Genomic DNA, 19,122 nt, shown 5'->3' with positions numbered 1-19,122 from the left:
GATTAGAAGAACAAACTATTTTTCTTAACGACACAAACAAATCAATTGTTCACCACAAAACTGCCAATGTGAGCTAACAAAATTATATGGTTAGTTTTTTGGGGACTTTTTAAAACATTTTATGTTTGAAATAGAAAATACATGGAGGATATATGAGGACACCAAGTAAATGTGCAAAAACTTTGTGTGTGTGTGCTGTGAATTTTGTAATGGCATATGTGTATGACTTGTTGCAGACAAAAATGTAATGTACCAGCTATTGGAGTGGAGAGACAGTGATAGAGCCAATTCGGTGGATGGGGATGATTGGGAGGCCATGATCGTGGGGGCCGATAGAGGGACTTTGGCCGGGGTTACACCCCTGCTCTCTTTTACAAGAAGTGCCACAGGATTTTTAATGACCACAGAGAGTCAGGACCTCGGTTTAACGTCTCATTTGAAAGACGGCACCCACTGACAGTGTAGTGTCCCCTTCACTTTTTACTGGGGCATTAGGACATTAGGGGCAGACCACAGGTTTAATGCCCCCTGCTGGCCTCTCTAACACCACTTGCAACAGCAACCTAGTTTTTCCCAAGTGGTCTCCCATCCAGGTACTGACCAGGCTCAGCTCGCTTAGCTTCAGTGTGTAACCGGTCTTGGGCTGCAGGGTGATATGGCTGTGGCAATGCAACATTGCTTAAATAAACTCCACACACAAATATATCAAATAAACTTACTTGCTATATTTCACTCATAAACTCCTTTAAAATGAATCCTGGATCTGCTTTATCTGTGTCTGTCTCTGTCACTGTGCTGTTTACGACTTGTTACAGTAGAAGCCAGTTGTTGCTAGATTGTATACAGTTGTGGTGAAAGTTAACGAGAATTATTTACATTATTTTTTTAATTTCCGATTTATTGTATTTTATTAACCTCTACCCTGACCCCAACCGTCACATTAAGGTAACAGTAGTTGTAGCGAGTATGCTATTTATTAAATTACCCAATAAATTAAATTTTTTAACACCTTCCCCCACCCCTACCATCACAGTACTGTGAAAATATGAATTATTGTTATACAGCATTATAAACAATGCTGCTATATTGATGGGCAAATAGCACTTCTGGCCGGCCGGCCACATATCTGATCAGGACTTTACCATAGAAGCCGGTGTCATGAGAAATTCTGTCCCCCCTGAGAATTGGGTCCACCTATAGGACCCCGAATGATTCTATTGTTTTACTGGAGTTGTAATAGGTATAATTGGTAGTGCCTGATTATAAAGTATATTATTGAAATCATGTTCACAATAACTATTCATAATGTAAAAAGCGTGACTATTTAATTTCACGGTTGAAATGGCATGCATAAGTGTTGTATTGACTCTTTCTTGTACTTATTAAAGGTATGCATAGGTTATGAAAATGAGCATTCATCTTTTAAACTGTTTAGTTAGCCCAGTTAGCTTATGTGCTAGCATAATCACACCTCTACCATTAGCCTCTTTTGGGGGTGTGTAGGGGGGTGCGATTTCTCACCACACCTGCATGCACATGGCTACAGCGGGCGGGGAGAACCAGCTCCTAAAGGCACAGGCTCCAAAACCAGCTACACTGTCATTTAAGCCTAAAATGGACATATTCTGAAATCTATAATAAATAATCTAATGGGTATTTTGAGTTACAGAACAGACACATTCTGGAGACACCAAAGTCTTATTTCAAATCTTGAAAAAGGCGTAAATTAGGTGACTTTTAAGATTAAATTTTATGGCAAAAATGATACGTCAAGGCAACGCGGTAGCGCAGTAGCTAGTGCTGTCACCTCACAGCAAGAAGGTCGCTGGTTCGAGCCTAGGCTGGGTTAGTTGGCGTTTCTGTGTGGAGTTTGCATGTTCTCTTGGCATTCGCGTCAGTTTCTTCCAGGTGCTCTGCTTTCCCCCCAGTACAAAGACATGTGGTATGAGTGAATTGGGTAAGCTAAAATTGTTCATAGTGTATGAGTACAAATGGCAGTGTATAGGTGTTTCCCAGTGATGAGTTTCAGCTGGAAGGGCATCCACTGCGTAAAACATATGCCGGATGAATTGGTGGTTCATTCCCCTATGGCGAGCCCAGATTAATAAAGGGACTAAGCTGAAAAGAAAATGAATGAATGAATGATCCATGAAAATGACAGATGATATATTCAACAACATCAAAATCCTCTCAGCTGTGCAAATAAGAATTTTTTGAGCAGGATAAACAATGCAATTACGCAAGCAATAATTTTCAAGAAACAACATTTGACTTATATTTCAATAAATACTTTATATAATTAATTTTAAATATTGTTAGTGGGGAATATGGTGAGTACAGTGGTCCCTCGCCATAACGTGATTCACCTTTTGCTGTCTTGCAGATTTTTTTAGTGCAACTTGACTTTTTTTTTTTTTTTTTTTTACAGCGCATTGTGTTCTGCGCCCTGATTGGCTGTAGACTACTGTCACTCAATCTCCTTTATGCTATGTTTCCTGTACTGAATGTGTTTAGCTTACCAAATTGACATAAATCTTTGATTGCTAGCAGTGTGACTAAAGTGCTGTACTGTATGTTTGCAAGTTTTCTCCCCTGCAAAGCCCACAATGTCACTGAAACATTCTGCACCATCAAAGACACAGTAGCACCCAAAAGGAAGAGACACAAAAAGTTGGACTTTCGGACATACTAAAGGAAGGTAGAAGTTACGTGAGAGTTTAAACAAGAGAAAAATGTGAAAATGTTAACGTCTATCTGAGAAAATAGTGTAACGAGGAGTTTTGCAGCTTTCATCTATAATACAAAGTCCTATGCAAAAGTTTAGCCACCCCTGATTATTTTCATAATTGCAAGTCATAGCCTGCTGGCCTTTCAAATCAACAATTACATATAGATATATTTTATACCCTAAGGAAAAAGCAACATTTCAGTTCTGGCATAACATTTATTAAATCAACAGATGCACTGCAATTTAAGTCATAACAAAAACAGACAGGTGCAAAAATTTGTGGACCTCAAAAGAATAATGAGAATAATCTTTTGTACAGCCACCTTATGCTGAATTAACAGCCTGTAGACATGTCTTATAGTCAAGGATAAGTTCTGAGGTCTTGCTGAAGGCATTTTAGGCCATTCTTACTTGCACGCTTTCTCCAGTTTAGTCAGGTTTGATAGGTGCTGAGTGTGAACAGCCCTTTTAAAATCAATCCATAGATTTTCCATCATGTTCAAGTCTGGGGACTGGGATGGCCATTCTAGAACATTGTGTCATGTCTGACCATGAATTCCTTGGTAGATCTGGAACTGTGCTTTGGGTCACTGTCATGCTGAAACACCTAAGCCTGCTGTAACTTCTGCCTCTAGACTGATTCCTGAAAATTGTTCTTCAGAATCTGCTAATACTTTGTGGAATCCATGCAACCTCTAACTCTGACAAGGTTTCCAGTACCTGTGCTTGCCAAACATCCCCACAGAATGATGAAGCCCCCACAATATTTAACAGTAGGGAGCGGATTCTTCAGATTCTTCTCCTGAAATGTTGTGTTCTTTTTCCACCATGGTTGTGGCAACTGTACACAGCATATTTTTCCAATATGATTCAGATATGTCCAGATGAGCCTTTGCATACCTCAAACAACTCTTTTGTTGTCAATGCAGAAAAGACTTCTTCTGCATCACCTTCCATTGAGCTGTTCTTTGTGAAGAGTCCGCTGAACTGTGGAACAATGTACACTGACATTATCAGTAGCAATATGTTCCTAGAGTTCTTTAAATGGGGCCTGTGGTTTGTCTGTGACCATTCTAATTATCCTTTGCCTTTAAATAGTTTTCTTGGTCTAGCACATCTTTCCTGTACAAAAACTGTTCCTGTGGCCTTCCATTTTCTTACTATATTTTTGACTGTGGAGACAAACACTTTAAACTTTTGTGAAAGCTTTTTGCATCTTTCTCCTAATTTATGTTGGTGCATTATCCTAGTTTTAGGTCATTATGAAGCTCCTTTGAGGTTCCCATGTTGCTACTTTCAAGTTCACAATAAGGAGAAGCAGAAACAGTAATCAGCTATCTTAAAAATCCTTTTTCATAATTGGTTGCACTTGTGTTGGGATTGTTAAGGTTTACTGAGACACTCAAATCAATTTTGTGTTGTAAATCAGCATTAAGTGACAACAAGTTTTGAAATCCACAGAAAATAAAGGGTGCTCAAAATTTTGCATAGCCAATTTTTCAGTTTCAATTTAATTTCACCTAATTACACCTCAATACTGCTCCACTATGTTTTTCTGTCTGAAAAACGTGACTTTATCTAGCTTTCAATAGAAACCAAATGGCATTTCATTGTGATCTTCTCTTATAAAAAAAGAGCACATTGTTTTGCAGCCACAGAGAGGTGCCCAAATTTTTGCATAAGAATTATTACTGTAAAAAATAAAGCGGACTAATTCGCAGATTTCACCTGTTGTGGGCTATTCTTAGAACGTAACTCCCATGGTTAATGAGGGACTACTGTATTTACATTTTAGAAACTGTTTCCTCAAATTTTATTCTGAAATCCAAATAACGAATAAAATTAAAATGATTAATATTAATATAATAAAAAAAGTAATTTGGAAAAGCAATAAAAAGTAATAAAAATATCTCCAAAATATTAACACACACAAAAACACTTTTGCAGCTGTTTTATTATGTAATATATTTCTCTAAAATTAAATATACTTAAAAAAAAAAAAACTTTACAGAGTAAACAACTGGAGATTGCAAACAGTTCTTGAAAACGCTCATATTACACACATTTATAATTCCCAAACAATACATTCACATTTTATAATAAAAATACAGCAATTTTCACTTTAATCTCATCTAAAACAGAATCAAAATCATCTAAAACAAACAAAAATCACAAAAGAAAATCTTATATACAAACCAAACAACAGTGGTAAAATTAAACTGACTCTGTAAAGCTAGATCTGAGTGATTAAATATTCATAATTATTATTCTTTATTGGTCTTTGCTCCTTTGGCAATTTATTCCAGTTGCATTGGTGTGGGATGACAAAACACACACACACAAACACAACTACTATTGTCTCTATTGGCTCTATCTTTCTGCCACTGACTCGGAGATCATAATTACTACCTGACTCCACCGGAAGAGCTAATTACTGGTTTCAGAGCTGTATTTGCTGACAGATCCAACTATCAGCTGAATCTCCGCCTAAGCAGTTCTGTTTTGTTCAGGCACGAGTGTAGATAGCACAACATTAGCAGCTTACAAATAGATTACCAAGACCATATCGATCTTAACCTCAACCTTTAAACAGATACTGATCAAAAAATACTTGCAAGACATTCATTCGCTGCTGAATGCGAAGTTGGATGAGGGATCTGCTACAGAAGGAGACAAGGGTCCCGAGCTGGTACTTGGAGGACCACCGGTGTCTGCACACAGAAATACAGCACACACACAATATTTAGGGTTTTAATAGTTCTTTTTGTTTAAAAAACAATGCTGATTTAAACAAAATTGTGAAAATAAAATGCTGTATAATGCAATTAAGGCCAGTAGATGGCGACTTCATAAAGAAACACAATTCATGTGTACACAAATGGTGCATTCTTAACGGGATGTATCGTACTCCAAAGGCTACTTCCTAGTGTAAAAAATAGACTCTTTTCACAAAACGGTGATGACGCATTTAATGATCTTTCATTGAAAGTTTTTAAAGGTTCTGTCAAGTGCTCTAAAAATATGTATTTTTATTCGATGCTTGATGTAATCTTACCCAAAACATGAATAAAGTGGTACAGTGGAGCTCCTCCTCTTTTTAAAAAACAGCCAATAGCGTTTTGTTTTGCCAGTGCGCAAAGCGGTGAGCTCAAGCATCAAATGTGAAGCGTCTTGAAGAGGGCAGGGCATGTCAGTTACAAGAGAGCACTTGATTGGTCACAATTTGATGAGAAACTGAAGTATGAGGTGATGTGAATAAAACAGTTGATCCATTTATATGGAATTGACAAGAACTACAAGGTTTATCTGTATCAATTTTTTAACGCAAAAATTTTTAATGTATCACTGTTTTGGTGCACACTAGCTTATAGATATCCTATAAACTAACAATACTGATACTAACATTTCAAAATCTTTATTTTCATTTCAGGCAAACTTTAATATGTAGATTTTCTTTGAAAATTATCTGCATTTACAAAGTTGTGCTTTGAATTAAATCATCTTTGCATCAAATAACAAAAAAAAAACAAAAAACAAACAAACAAACAAAAAAAAAAAACAATGAAATACCGCTTATGCAATGTGTTCTAATGCTGAGTCTATGGACGAGACAGTACATTTGACATTATTCTCTCTTCTGGCTGCCGTTATCGGTCTCACACAATTACTTTCTTTTTTGAAAGTCGTGAAAACACTAACGTGGAGTTTTTTTTATTTATTATTTGAGCAAACATGAATACAAAATGATATACTTCCCATTCACTGATCTTAGTAAGTTTAACCAACTATGCCACTTCCACTGCTGAAATACCCAGAAATGTGAAAAGGGTAAACATCGTTCTTGAAAGATTCATTCATTTTTAAACAAATCTCTTATTTAAGTGGTCCTCAACCTTTTTCTTACTGAAGAACGGCCAACGATTGACAATTTTACTGTGCACTGGGGTGGGGTGGATATGGAGGGTGCAGTGTTTCCCACTTGGTTGTTAGGTGACCATCAAGCGTTTTCTCAGCGGATGACAAGCTGACAAAACATTGCTGTTACTCTGATAACAGTTTTATTTATGGAAAAAAATGACAAAGTACTGCAGTGTTTGGGGGTTCTGTGCTTGTCTGATATATTAGTCTATCGAAATGTGTATATTTCATACAAGCTGAAGCTGATCGGTCAATTCTTGTCATGTGGCTCATGGTGCACTTACGGGATTCCTTCGCTGTGTCTGTCTGGAAGAAGCATGCGCCTCATGCCACAAACCTCCATTGGAAACAACTAACTTGTGCAAACTCTAGAGAAGATGTGAAATTTGAACGAGCCCTAAAAGGCTGCCGTCATTTGCGATCTCTATTGGTTGATCTTCATGCACAGACATGGTGGATTCACTTGACTTGTTGACAAATGGGTTGCAGATCCATTCCTTGGCAGTTTGTGAGTTCTTCACTGGGTCTTTTCCCCTTAGCAAAAAAACTTTTCAAAGCCTTCAGTTTCTTACTCATTTTGCTGCTTGTGGTTTAAATTTGGGCGCTAAAATTATCAAGATGTAACCGATAGAATATGGTCATTTTTCAAAATAAAAGACTTTAAAAAATAAAAGATTGTTCAGACTCAGATAATCAATAAAATTGAAATAATTAATGATGTCTTGTGTGGCCCGGTGTCAATTGATGCGCGGACCAGAACCGGTCTGCAGCCTGGTAGTTGAAAACCACTCGAAGGACACAATTACTCGAGAACCCATGGAGTGATTTGTTCATTCACACATGCACACATTTGTGCAGCTGGAGAAGATTACTTCCTTTTTCGAGTCTTCTATCGGATTTGAGTCATTTGTTCATCACGTGAAAGACAGAAGCCAATCATATGTAGTCAGAGCCAGAAAAAAATTAGATTCTCGAGGCCTCAGTTTTGAGTCATTTAGATGCTGTTACGTGATGAACGAATGGAACAAAAACCCAAAGACTCAAAAGATGAACTAATCATGGCTCCTTTCGGCTCAGACTGTGTGCATTGGTTAAGCTTATTTGGGACAGTCGGTGTCATGTGAATGAACGACTCAAGTTTGAAGAAACATCAGAAAAGGAGTTATTTATAGACAAAAGATTCAGGTAAACAAGGAATAATTATTTTCTCTTTCTTATAGCATTCTAGTTATGACTTTTTTGTAGTGCGACAAATGTTTGTTCAGTAAACACCACCAGGGGTGATGCGGTGGCACAGTAGGTAATGATGTTGCCTCACAGCAAGAAGGCTGCTGGTTCGAGCCTCAGCCGGGTCAGTTGGCATTTCTGTGTTGAGTTTGCATGTTCTCCTCGTGTTCGAGTGGGTTTCTTCCGGGTGCTTCGGTTTCCCCCACAAGTCCAAAGACATGTTGTAGGTGAATTAGGTGAACCAAATTGTCCATAGTGTATATGTGTGTGCAAATGAGTGTCTATGGGTTTCCCAGTGATAGGTTGCGGCTGGAAGGGCATTCGCTGCATAAAACATATCCTGGATAAGTTGGTGGTTCATTCCACTGTGGCAACACCAGATTACTAAAGGGACTAAGCCAAAAAGAAAATTAATGATTGAATGAACACCACCAGCATTTTTAGATATGTGCGCTACAGGGTCTGCATCAGGGTAAATCGAAATATATACAACTTACGGTGTGCATTTGATGCAAAAATAAAAATTTGCCTTCTCTCTGATGCTTTTATTTTTAACAGCAGATAGCACTACATGCTTTACAAACAGCAGCACATTTCTTGTGTTCAATTCCATTATAATTATTATTAAAGTTAGGAAAGTTTAAGCGAATAACAACTAGGGGTGTGAACCTACACTGGTCTCATGGTTCGGTTCGGTTACGATTATCATGCCATCGATTCGATTTAATTCGATATCTCCGTGCATCATGATGCATTGACGATGCTTTCCATAGATAATTAGATTTTTCTTCACAACACAAGAATTTTTTTTATTAAAATCTATAAATATATTATGATTTATATATTATTTGTAATATTGCCCTTTAATACAAGCAGTAAGATATATGAACTGTACCTTTAATTTTACCTGCTCAAAGAAAACACTCTTTTTGAATGCATCAAACAAAACTCCAATACATGCACAGAAGACAACACTAGCATTTATAGCAAAATAAACTATTGTAAATAATATCCAGCTTCCTTTTAGAGCGCTGTCTTACAGCCCTATGATTTGTCATGGTCTTCGTCTGCACAACAGAAAGGGCTGCATTTGGCTTTAGAAATGAAAGCACTGTTCACCGATGAGTGACGCGGGAAGAACAGCTACGGTTACAGTCTTTATGTGCATAATACGCGGTTATCACAGGTAATTCTTAATAGACACAGGGGAGAAAACTCGCACCTCAGGCACGCTCGTGTCTGGATCCACAAGTATCGCTTTAACAGCCAAGAGGGAAGGAAAAGTTACATCACAAACAGGCCAGTGCAGCGGATCAAATGTCAAAAGTGTGTGTGAGAGAGACAGGCAGAGATGGACTATTCCAGCATTTCTCCGAGGTAGTGAAATAGCTGCTTGTGTGCAGTGCCGCCTTCAGTGTCAACGAAAGACTTTCCAGAAAACTCACAAGCAGTTGAATCGTGCATAATTATTAAGAAGTAGGAGCGTTTTATTTAGTCGCCTTCGCCTCCTTTGCCATAATATTCTACTGCGACATCGCCCATAGAAGATAAATGACTTCAGTACGTAATAACCGGTTATGATCTATTACTGAACCGGTATCGAATTTTCCCCATCTGCATCACGGTGCACCAAAGAAACAAGTAATTTCGACACCCCTAATAACAACAGTGTTCATAGTGAGCTGTTACATTAATCTCATGACATAAAAGATAAAAACTAAAAACTAGCCTGGAGCGCCATATGCTGTTCAAAACTGAGCTCAGAATTGATACATGAGAGAACAGGGATGCATTTAAAAAAATCTCAGAATCAATTTCACGAACGTTTTTTCACCACAGATGAAAAGATTTTTATTTATTCAACCATTATCCTTCTGTATTGTCCTACATACAGAGCCTTGTGGACCTAATGTTACTTAATACAAAAAACGAACAATTACACCATAATCTGAGATACTTTTGTCTTAAAGCATGTTCCTGGCCCTGCTTTCACAAACAAAGACATTATAGTAAATGGGTTACAAGAGGCAGACAAAGCAGAGACAAACGCAACCTAGATTTTTAGTGAAAGCTGCTGCTGTAGGCCAGACCGAACATAAATCACCAAACTCTCAGGGGAAATAATGCAACATTAAAAGCCAACAGAAATTATCTAAATGGCAGAGCTAAAAGCTAGAATGAACCCAATAACTTCACTACTTGTTTTGCACTCAATATGAGGTTAATGTCTTATCTTACCCTACTAAAAATTACTGTGGCAGTATTGAGATGGTTTTAAAAAGACAACAGCATGATATGTTAATATATACCATGGTAAAGTGCAATATACTCACACCATAAAGACTGTGCAGTTGGCTGGCTCTGGACCGGGGTGGTCACCGGGGTCTCCAGACTATCAACATCTATGGATGGCTGGGAGTGCGACTCGAACATGGCAGACAGAGCTAAAGAGAAAAGAAATTGTTTACATGTTTACTATATACTGTACAATCGTAAGCCCAAATTATATTTTGGTTTTCCGACATAGCATAACTAAACGTGCAAATTGTGCATCTATGTTTTAACACTGTGATGTTAGAGACTGGTTTGAATCCCACTTGGAGTGGTGTAAAAATGTGTATGCAAGTTGCGAATGTAAAACCACCAGACACAAGGCAGTGGAGCAAAAGAGGTATAAGGTCTTGATAAACATGTCAAGCAAGAGATTCTGCCGACAGGTTAAACAAACACAATGGTCAAACACAGTATGAATATTATTTTAAAAATACATGGATGATAAAGGTTCATCAAACTAAAAATGCCAATGAGGAATCAAAATACAAAGTACTTTATTAAAGGGTCCACGCAATAGTAAAAGTTAACCCATGATTTACTTACCTTCAACACATTCTAGGTCAGTGGTCACCAATCTCGTTCATGCAGGCCATGCAGGTTTTAGCTCCAACTTGCCTCAACACACCTGCCTGGGTCTTTCAAGTATACCTAGATTAGCTTGTTCAGGTGTGTTTGATTAGGGTTGAAGCTAAAATCTGCAGGACACAACCTCCAAAACCTCCAGGAACAAGTTCAGTGATCCCTGTTCTAGGTGTACATGCTTTTCATTCATTCATTCATTCATTCATTCATTCATTCATTCATTTTCCTTTAAGCTTCGTCCCTTTATTAAGCAGGAGTTGCCACAGCAGAATGAACTGCCAACTTATCCGGCATTTGTTTTATGCAGCGGATGCCCTTCCAGCTGCAACCCAGTACTGGGAAACACCCATACACTATTAAACAAAAGCAGACAAATTGTCTTTTGCTGTAATCTTGTGATTGTCGGCTTTGGTTGGTTGTATGGTGTAGCATGGACTTAAAGCTGGTCAACGCTTGTACCTGCAACTGGCTATTCCGGACCATTTTAGCAACCACATGTTTTGTGTCCATTCAGTGTAAATGAACTGAGATTTGATTCAAATGTGATCAACATCCTCAAGAAAAATTAGATGCCATGATGATCAAGTGACAATGTTTTCATCCACTTACTTTTGAGCCTCTTGAATTGTGTTTCGCTCCCGTTCTTACACAGTGCGGTCAGGAACTCGTCCACCTGCTTGAGGGACAGCGAGTTGTGAAGGGTCTCCAGTGGATAGATGGAGGGCACCAGCGAATAACCTTCAAACCCTGAAGCAGAAGAAGACACGCTAACACATGGTCCAAGACTAACTCTTTCAGCAGCAGCCCTCATTACTTGTATCCCACTTTGAGCTCTTGTACTCAACACATGAAAAGAGCATCAAGCCAACTTCATATAGACACTGGGTCTCGAGAACTGATTTAGGTCACAACTGGTGCCCAAAATCCAAAGATGGCAGCAACAGCAGTCCATTGTACCATGTTGGCTAGTGACCCATTGATATCCTCACTATTAATTTGATGAAAATGAAAACTTTAGTCCACTAAGTGTTTGGAATCTCCTATGTAAGGCATAATCAGTTTAACACCAAGAGAATTAGGTTAGAATTAGGTAAGACTGCTGCAGACTAATAAACCAATTAGGAGCTTTACGCGTTTAACTAACCAATAAAAAGATTAGAGAAACTCATTTGAAAAACAAGGAGACTCGCGCTATAATGACGCTTCACCGAAATGAGTTTAATTGCTTCTTTGTTTGCTAATAATGTGTTTAGGTTAGTGTTAATGGAACTAGATGATGATAGAGAAAAGTGCAAAATGGAAGTGGTACCCTTTCCCGGTTCAATTATGACAAAAAAAAAAAGAAAAGAAAGAAAGGCAGTTTAATTCAAGACTTTATAAGTGAGATTTGCATATTGTTAAAAGCTTTATTTATCTCCAAAGCTGGGTGCTCTGTAGTTCTTTTCTGCCCTCTGCAGTTTTTCAGACTGAACATTGTGTCCTTCAGTGAACTGTTAACTTGAGAAGTTCTGCAACTGGATCATTCAGTCAGTGAGATCCTGTTTCCACCTGCTGTTAGGATACATTTTCAGTGATTTGATCTAGTTGAGATGCAATACCGGTTATAACACATAACTGCATCTCTTGTGACCATCGTTTTATTTTTATGGATTTTCTTATTATGGTGACTTGAGAAAGCCAACATACTGTTACACTTCATAAACTTATTCTTTTTCCGTCGTCTTCTTAGGCTATTTTAAGAACGCATCTCCTCCTAGACTGGTTATACCACAACCACCAAACTAACTCCAAACCTCCAAACTATACTGAATTAAGTTGCTTTCTTTTCCAACTGATCTGACTTACAGTTTTCTGAAAACTGACCCAGAAAATTCGGAAAAGTCTTATTGAACATTGGACCAAACTTTGTGACCAGTGACCACATGACTTTGTGCCAGACTGTCATACAGACTTATGGTTGGGCTCATTTAACTCAGACTACCAATCTGCCAATCACTGATGACCTTTCAACTTACTAGCCACACCCTAGCAACCATTTACAGAACCCTAGCAACTGTTCCATTGACTTCCATTATAAATTTTTTTATTGATTTTAAATTAGACATACTAACAACATACCAATTGATACTAGCAACATGCTAATTGATACTAGCAACATGCTAAATCACACAATAATTATGCTAACAACTTGCTAGTTTATACCAGAAGCATGCTAGCAGCATGCTAATTCATACTAAAACCAGGCAAATTTATGTTAGAAACTGCTTAGCAACTACTCGGAACACCTTAACAATCGCCTACCAACACCTTTGCAACCACCAAGCAACCACCTAACAAGAACATTAGCAACTGCTTAGCAACCACTCAGTACACCCTAGCTAACGCCTAGCAACACCTTAGCAACTGGCTGGCAACACCTTAGCAACCGCAAAGCAACCACCTAGCAACGCCTTAGCTACCACCTAGCAATGCCTTAGCAACCACCTAGCAATCACTCAGAACATCCTAGCAACATCTTAGCAACAAACTTTCGACACCTTAGCAACCACCCAGCAACACCTTAGTAACCGCCTAGCATAGCCGTAGCAATCGCCTAGCAACAACTTAGCATCCACCTAGCAATGCCTTACCAACCACCTAGCAACCAATCAAAACACCCTAGCAACCACCTAGCAACACCTTAGCAACCACTAAGTAACACCTTAGCAACCACCTAGCAACTCCTTAGCACAGAAGTTGAAACATAAAACAACCTAGCCACACCTTAGCAACTACTGAGAACACCCTAGCAACCGCTAAGTACAAATTGCAACCACCTAGCAACACCCTAACAACCAGTCAAAACACCCAAGCAACTGCTTAGCAACTACTCAGAACACCCAAGAAAACATTCAGAACACCCTAGCAACCACTTAGCAACACCTTAGCAACCATTCCCCTATCAACAGCGTAGTAAGAAACATGCCAATCTATATTGGAAACATGCTAACCTATATGTAGTTATGACTGTTTCAAACTTCTCAAAAACGTCTTCCAATTATGTAAACGTTTAAACTACTTCAAACTTCCAGACAAGGCTTTCTCAAGCCACCATAATGTTTATCTACAAACTTTACTTTTCTAGTTTCATCATGTTTTACATCCTTTTCAATAGAGTGAATGTCACTGCATTAACTAATTCATAATGTGTGGCTTAAGAGCCAGCAGGAACGTGAATGAATGAAAAGACCATGAATGTAATCCATATATTTTAGTACAGTGCAATAAAGTACAAAGACTTTATTTTGGTGCATATTCTTAAAACACATCCAATAACGATCACACGTTCGGTCACTGAATGCATTTCTGACAATGTCCAGAAGTAGCAGAATGAGAACAAGCTAAAACCACTGTAGCTTTGATTAGTTCGAAAATGACACCCCAGTTAAATTGACAATTGACAATCATCCACTTGAAAATGCAACGTAATACCAGGTGCACAAGTTGACTTGTTGAAAAAATAAAAAAACTCATAAAAAACAGCATATTCTGGTTATATGTTTTGATTTGAGCTGGTAGAGTAAGGTGACAAGGACTGACCTAGGACCAGATAAGAACCACACAACATATTAAAGCATCTTTTGGTGTTTTCCTGTTTTCTATAAAAACCAAACTTGAAATTAAGTATATGTGTGACATCAGCAGCATAGTGATGCAATATCTATGTCAATAGTTAAAAAATGCTTATTTATCTGGATTTGAACATTCTTTAAAAGATTTGGGATAAGTCAGCAAAAAATATAATATTGCTCCAGTGGTTATTATAAGAAAAAAATAAATAAATGACACATTGTGCCTTTACCCAGCTCAAAACATATTTTACATTATCATTAAAAAGTTGCTCTTTGTATAATTTTTTGTAATGTGTTGAGTCTATAAGTCTATTAATCAAAGTTGATTTAAAAAGGTGGTTTAGATTTGTACATATTTCACACTGAATTTTCATCAGTAGTTTTATTTGCTTCAGGAAACATTTCTTATTAACATCCATGCTGTGCAAACATTTTAAGACACTATTTACAGAAGATGCCCACTACATTGTAATTAAACATAGTTTATATTCCCAAATACTGTATACTGTCAGGCATATTTAAATCATTAGATCTATTAAAAGATTTTGTAAAAGACATAGTTCATCCAAAATAGAAAATTTAGATGCTTTTTATTCACCCTGAAGTGGCTACAAACCTTTATTTGTTTCATATAACATAACACAAAAGAAGATATCTTGCAGAAATCAGAAAACATGCACCCAATAACTTCCATAATAGGAAAAACAAATACGATGGAAGTTAATGGTTACAGGTTTCCAGTTTTCTTCAAAATATATTTTGTGTGTTTAACAGATAAAAAAAATTCAGACAGGTTTGAAAGGGTGAGTAAATGATGACAGAATCTTTAGTTTTGTGTTAACTATCCCTTTAAGCATCATAGTGCAGCAATGCAGAAGTCAGATTAAGTGTTATTTTTAATCTTTATCTTTTGCCACTATCCTTCAAACCACACATTTTTGTGCCTACTTGTCATTTTTTCTAAAGGAAATAACAAATGGCTTTAAGCCTCTGCTAAACATGTAACAAGTGCAAGAAAACTTCATTAGAGTGTTATACTTACTCCACTCAGAAGGCAACACAAGTCTTGACATTCACCAAGTCATTTGAACAAGCATGCGGTAAGAGAAGAGGAAGAGGTTACGAACTGTTATAGAGCAGAAAGAAAGTACTCAAAGAGAGAGAGAGAAAAAACACAAGAATTCAGATGAAAGAGAACAGATAAGCTGAAGTGTCACACACTCATTTGTGCTTTTACGTCAGTAATGAGCTAATAAGGCCTGAAGCAACAGAAGGGCTGAAGGCATGGAAGAAGTGAAGGTTAGTATTGGAGAAAGAAAACACGTGGAGAGAGCAATTCTGGGTGGATAGAGGACAGAAGGTAATGTAAAGAGGAGTTTTACACTCTCTGGAGTAAAGGTACAAATATATTACTGCGGTGGTACTTTTATAAACATTTATAACTAATAAAGAGTTCATAATGGTACCTAAATTATTCATATTGATACATAAAAGAGTCCATAATGTATCTAAATGGTACTGTGCATACATTATTAGTACATAATTAGTACAATTTCAAAAAGTGTACCTTTTGTAAAGGTAGAGCCCCAGTTACAGCTTTTGTACCTTTCGAGTGTTTAATATCATGTTTGTATTTGTTTTTAAATGTAAGCAAAAAAAATAAAAAATAAATAAATAAATATATATATATATATATATATATATATATATATATATATATATATATATATATATATATATATATATATATATATATATAATTTGAATTAGTCTAATTTTTATTATAGTAAACATTTTATTATAATTACTTTTATTTTTTCACGTTTTTTAATTTATATTTATATATATATATATATATATATATATATATATATATATATATATATATATATATATATATATATAAATTAAAAAACGTGAAAAAATAAAAGTAATTATAATAAAATGTTTACTATAATAAAAATGAGTCTAATTCAAATTTCTGAAAAGAGAGGAGAGAAGTTAAAGAGCAGCATTAGTTCCCCTTCGGTTGGGGAACTTCAGTGCCATGAATGGGAGGATTCGGATCAGAAGCCGCTTATCTGGAGAGTATTGAACGGGCCAATGAATGAAATTAATTGGCAGCGTAAGCTTGCGCAGGTGTGCGACATCTGCAATCATCTCAGCATATAAGCACACCTGAAGCCAGCAGACGCCATCCTTTTCGCTTCAGATCCTTTCTGAGTGAGTCGATGAGGGTTCCTCTTGCTGATCAGCACTTCAGAGCGAACGAGTGTGTCTCCCGGTCCAGAGTGGGTCTTCGCGGTGGCAGACGGTCGAGCTGGGTTACTCCCTTGCCTGCGGTTCTTTGGGTCCGGTCCTCCAGAGCGGTGCGTATAGTTGCAACTTTCCTAAAAGAGCAACACAGTCGTGCAGCACGTCCTTTTCAGGATGGCGCTCCGACTGTGCGTTTCTGGATGCGGGGGTTTCCTGTCTCCGGATGATGGACACGATCACTGCATTGCATGTTTGGGGGTCCAGCATGTTAATGCGGTGCTCGCGGGCGGTTCATGTCGTCATTGCGATGCCATGACCGTTGCACAGCTAAGATCGCGGCTAACTTTCGCAAGAGAGCGAGCCACCCCAGTTGCCTCCTGTTCTAAAAAAGCAGCGGGCGCTCGGGCAGATCTGAGGGTTTCAGCGGGAGCTAATCCGCCGCCCACGGGCTCGCGGACCTCTCGCTCCTCACGGCGCTCCATCCAAGCTTCGGGTGGTGAGAGTGATCCGTCTAACCAGATGGTAGCTCTCACACTCGCTGACACCGGAGATCAGATGTCCTCCGCGGCATCGGAGGGTGGGCTTTCACTGTCCGACGAAGATCCGGACCCGCTCGCCCCCTCCGGGCAGGTGAGCGCTGTCAAATCGGATCCTGAAGCGGACATGTTAGCCGTGCTTTCCCGGGCTGCTTCGGCCGTGGGGTTGGAGATGGTTTATCCCCCAGCTCCGCGGCCGGACCGACTAGATGGGTGCTACGTAGAGGACCAGAAGGCGAAGCCTTCGAAGCCTCTCGTCCCCTTCTTCCCGGAAGTGCACAGTAGGCTCACGCAGTCCTGGAGGGCACCTTTCTCTGCCCGTGCTGCGAGTGCCTCCGCCCTCACCGCCCTTGACGGCGGAGCTGCCAGGGGGTATGAGGCGATCCCGTCAGTGGAGCGCGCTATCGCGGTCAATCTTTGTCCGCGCGGCGCCTCTACGTGGCGGGGTTTGCCCCGCCTCCCGTCCAAAGCCTGTAGGTTGTCTGCCTCCCTCGGAGCCAGAGCTTATAAGGCTGCGGGCCAGGCTGCTTCTGCTTTGCACGCGATGGCCACCTACCAGCGCTACCAAGCGCAGGCGCTGGCCGAGCTGCACGAGGGCGGGTCCAACCCAAGCTTATTACATGAGCTGCGCACCGCGACCGACTATGCTCTTCGGACTACTAAGTCCGCCGCGTGTGCGCTGGGGAGGACGATGTCCACACTTGTGGTTCAGGAACGCCACCTCTGGCTAAACCTGGCCGATATGCGCGACGTTGACAAAGTTCGCTTTCTTGACTCGCCCATATCCCAGGCTGGCCTGTTCGGCGACACCGTCGGTGAATTCACCCAGGAATTCAAGGCGGTGAAAGAGCAGTCGGATGCGATGGGCAATGTCATCTATCGGCGTGGCCGTAAGCCCGCTCCGCCCGCCGAGCCATCCACCTCCGCTGTCCCTCGCCGAGGGCGCCCGCCAACGAGTGCTGCCCCGCCCCCGCCTGCGCCTCCGGCCAAGCGGGCGTGGCGTTCACCTCGAAAGCAGGTAGCCCCTCCTGCCCAGGGCGCCGTTAAGTCCGGTAAACGGACCGCGAAGCGTCCCTGAGACAGGCCATCCGGAGAAGAGGAAACTTGCTCTTTCCCCGATGGAGGGCGGGGCCCCGATAACAACGGTACTTTTCAGTGCCACCAAAACATCAGTAAAAGAGCACTTTTTCCCTTCCCCGGATGTGACTGCACGAGTTCTGCCAGTCCGGGACGCGCTGCCTTCCGGCTCGCAGACTCTACGTGCTTCGCCAGTGGCTCACGAGCGCTGGGGGGACGGTCTCCCTTCCCTCAGCCCTCCAGCCCCCTCTCCGGAGTCAGGGTGCGGAGCCAGAGCGAATCGCTCTCCTCCAGCTTTTCCGCGGGACCCTCGTGCTTCCCGGATCAGCACACCCACTCCGCGCTGCCCCACCGCTGGTACGTCAGCGATTGTAGCGATGACTCCATTAGCGGGGGCTCTGCCTGCCTGGTTAGCGCGGGCCAGCCCCTCGCGGTGGCTCATACGCACAATCAGACTCGGTTACGCGATTCAGTTCGCGAAACGGCCCCCCAAGTTTACGGGCGTGTATTTCTCCAGGGTCAACCCCCTGTCCGCCCCTGTCTTGCGAGAGGAGATTGCTGCCCTCCTGGCGAAGGGTGCAATCGAGCCGGTTCCTCCAGCCGAGATGGAGAGTGGGTTTTACAGCCCATACTTCATCGTACTTAAAAAGAGCGGTGGGTCACGGCCAATCCTAGATCTGCGCGTTTTGAACCGCTGTCTGCACAAGCTGCCGTTCAGAATGCTCACGCAGAGGCGCATTCTCCAATGCGTTCGTCCTCGGGATTGGTTTGCAGCCATAGACCTGAAGGACGCGTATTTCCATGTCTCCATTCTTCCACGCCACCGCCAATTTCTGCGGTTTGCGTTCGAGGG

General features: G+C 40.3%; 1 protein-coding gene across 38 annotated transcripts in view; it reads right to left on the bottom strand.

The window, feature by feature from the left end:
- Positions 1-4,664: 4,664 nt before the first annotated feature.
- The window catches only part of ppip5k1b (diphosphoinositol pentakisphosphate kinase 1b), an 84,920-nt gene continuing 70,462 nt past the window's right edge, over positions 4,665-19,122 (bottom strand). For all 38 annotated transcript variants that reach the window (XM_068219121.2, XM_073943038.1, XM_073943046.1 and 35 more), the window contains 3 exons: positions 11,399-11,536; positions 10,207-10,317; positions 4,665-5,439 (listed from right to left, as the gene is read on the bottom strand). In XM_068219121.2, the coding sequence (XP_068075222.2) occupies positions 5,351-5,439; positions 10,207-10,317; positions 11,399-11,536 (338 nt within the window). In that variant the 3' untranslated portion in view covers positions 4,665-5,350. The remainder of the gene's footprint in view (positions 5,440-10,206; positions 10,318-11,398; positions 11,537-19,122) is intronic.

The sequence above is a fragment of the Danio rerio genome, chromosome 25 (genome assembly GCF_049306965.1).
Source record: "Danio rerio strain Tuebingen ecotype United States chromosome 25, GRCz12tu, whole genome shotgun sequence".
NCBI classification, from domain to species: Eukaryota; Metazoa; Chordata; class Actinopteri; order Cypriniformes; family Danionidae; genus Danio; species Danio rerio.
The sequence above is the reverse complement of the archived record's forward strand: the minus strand, read 5'-3'. Positions and strand labels throughout refer to the sequence as shown.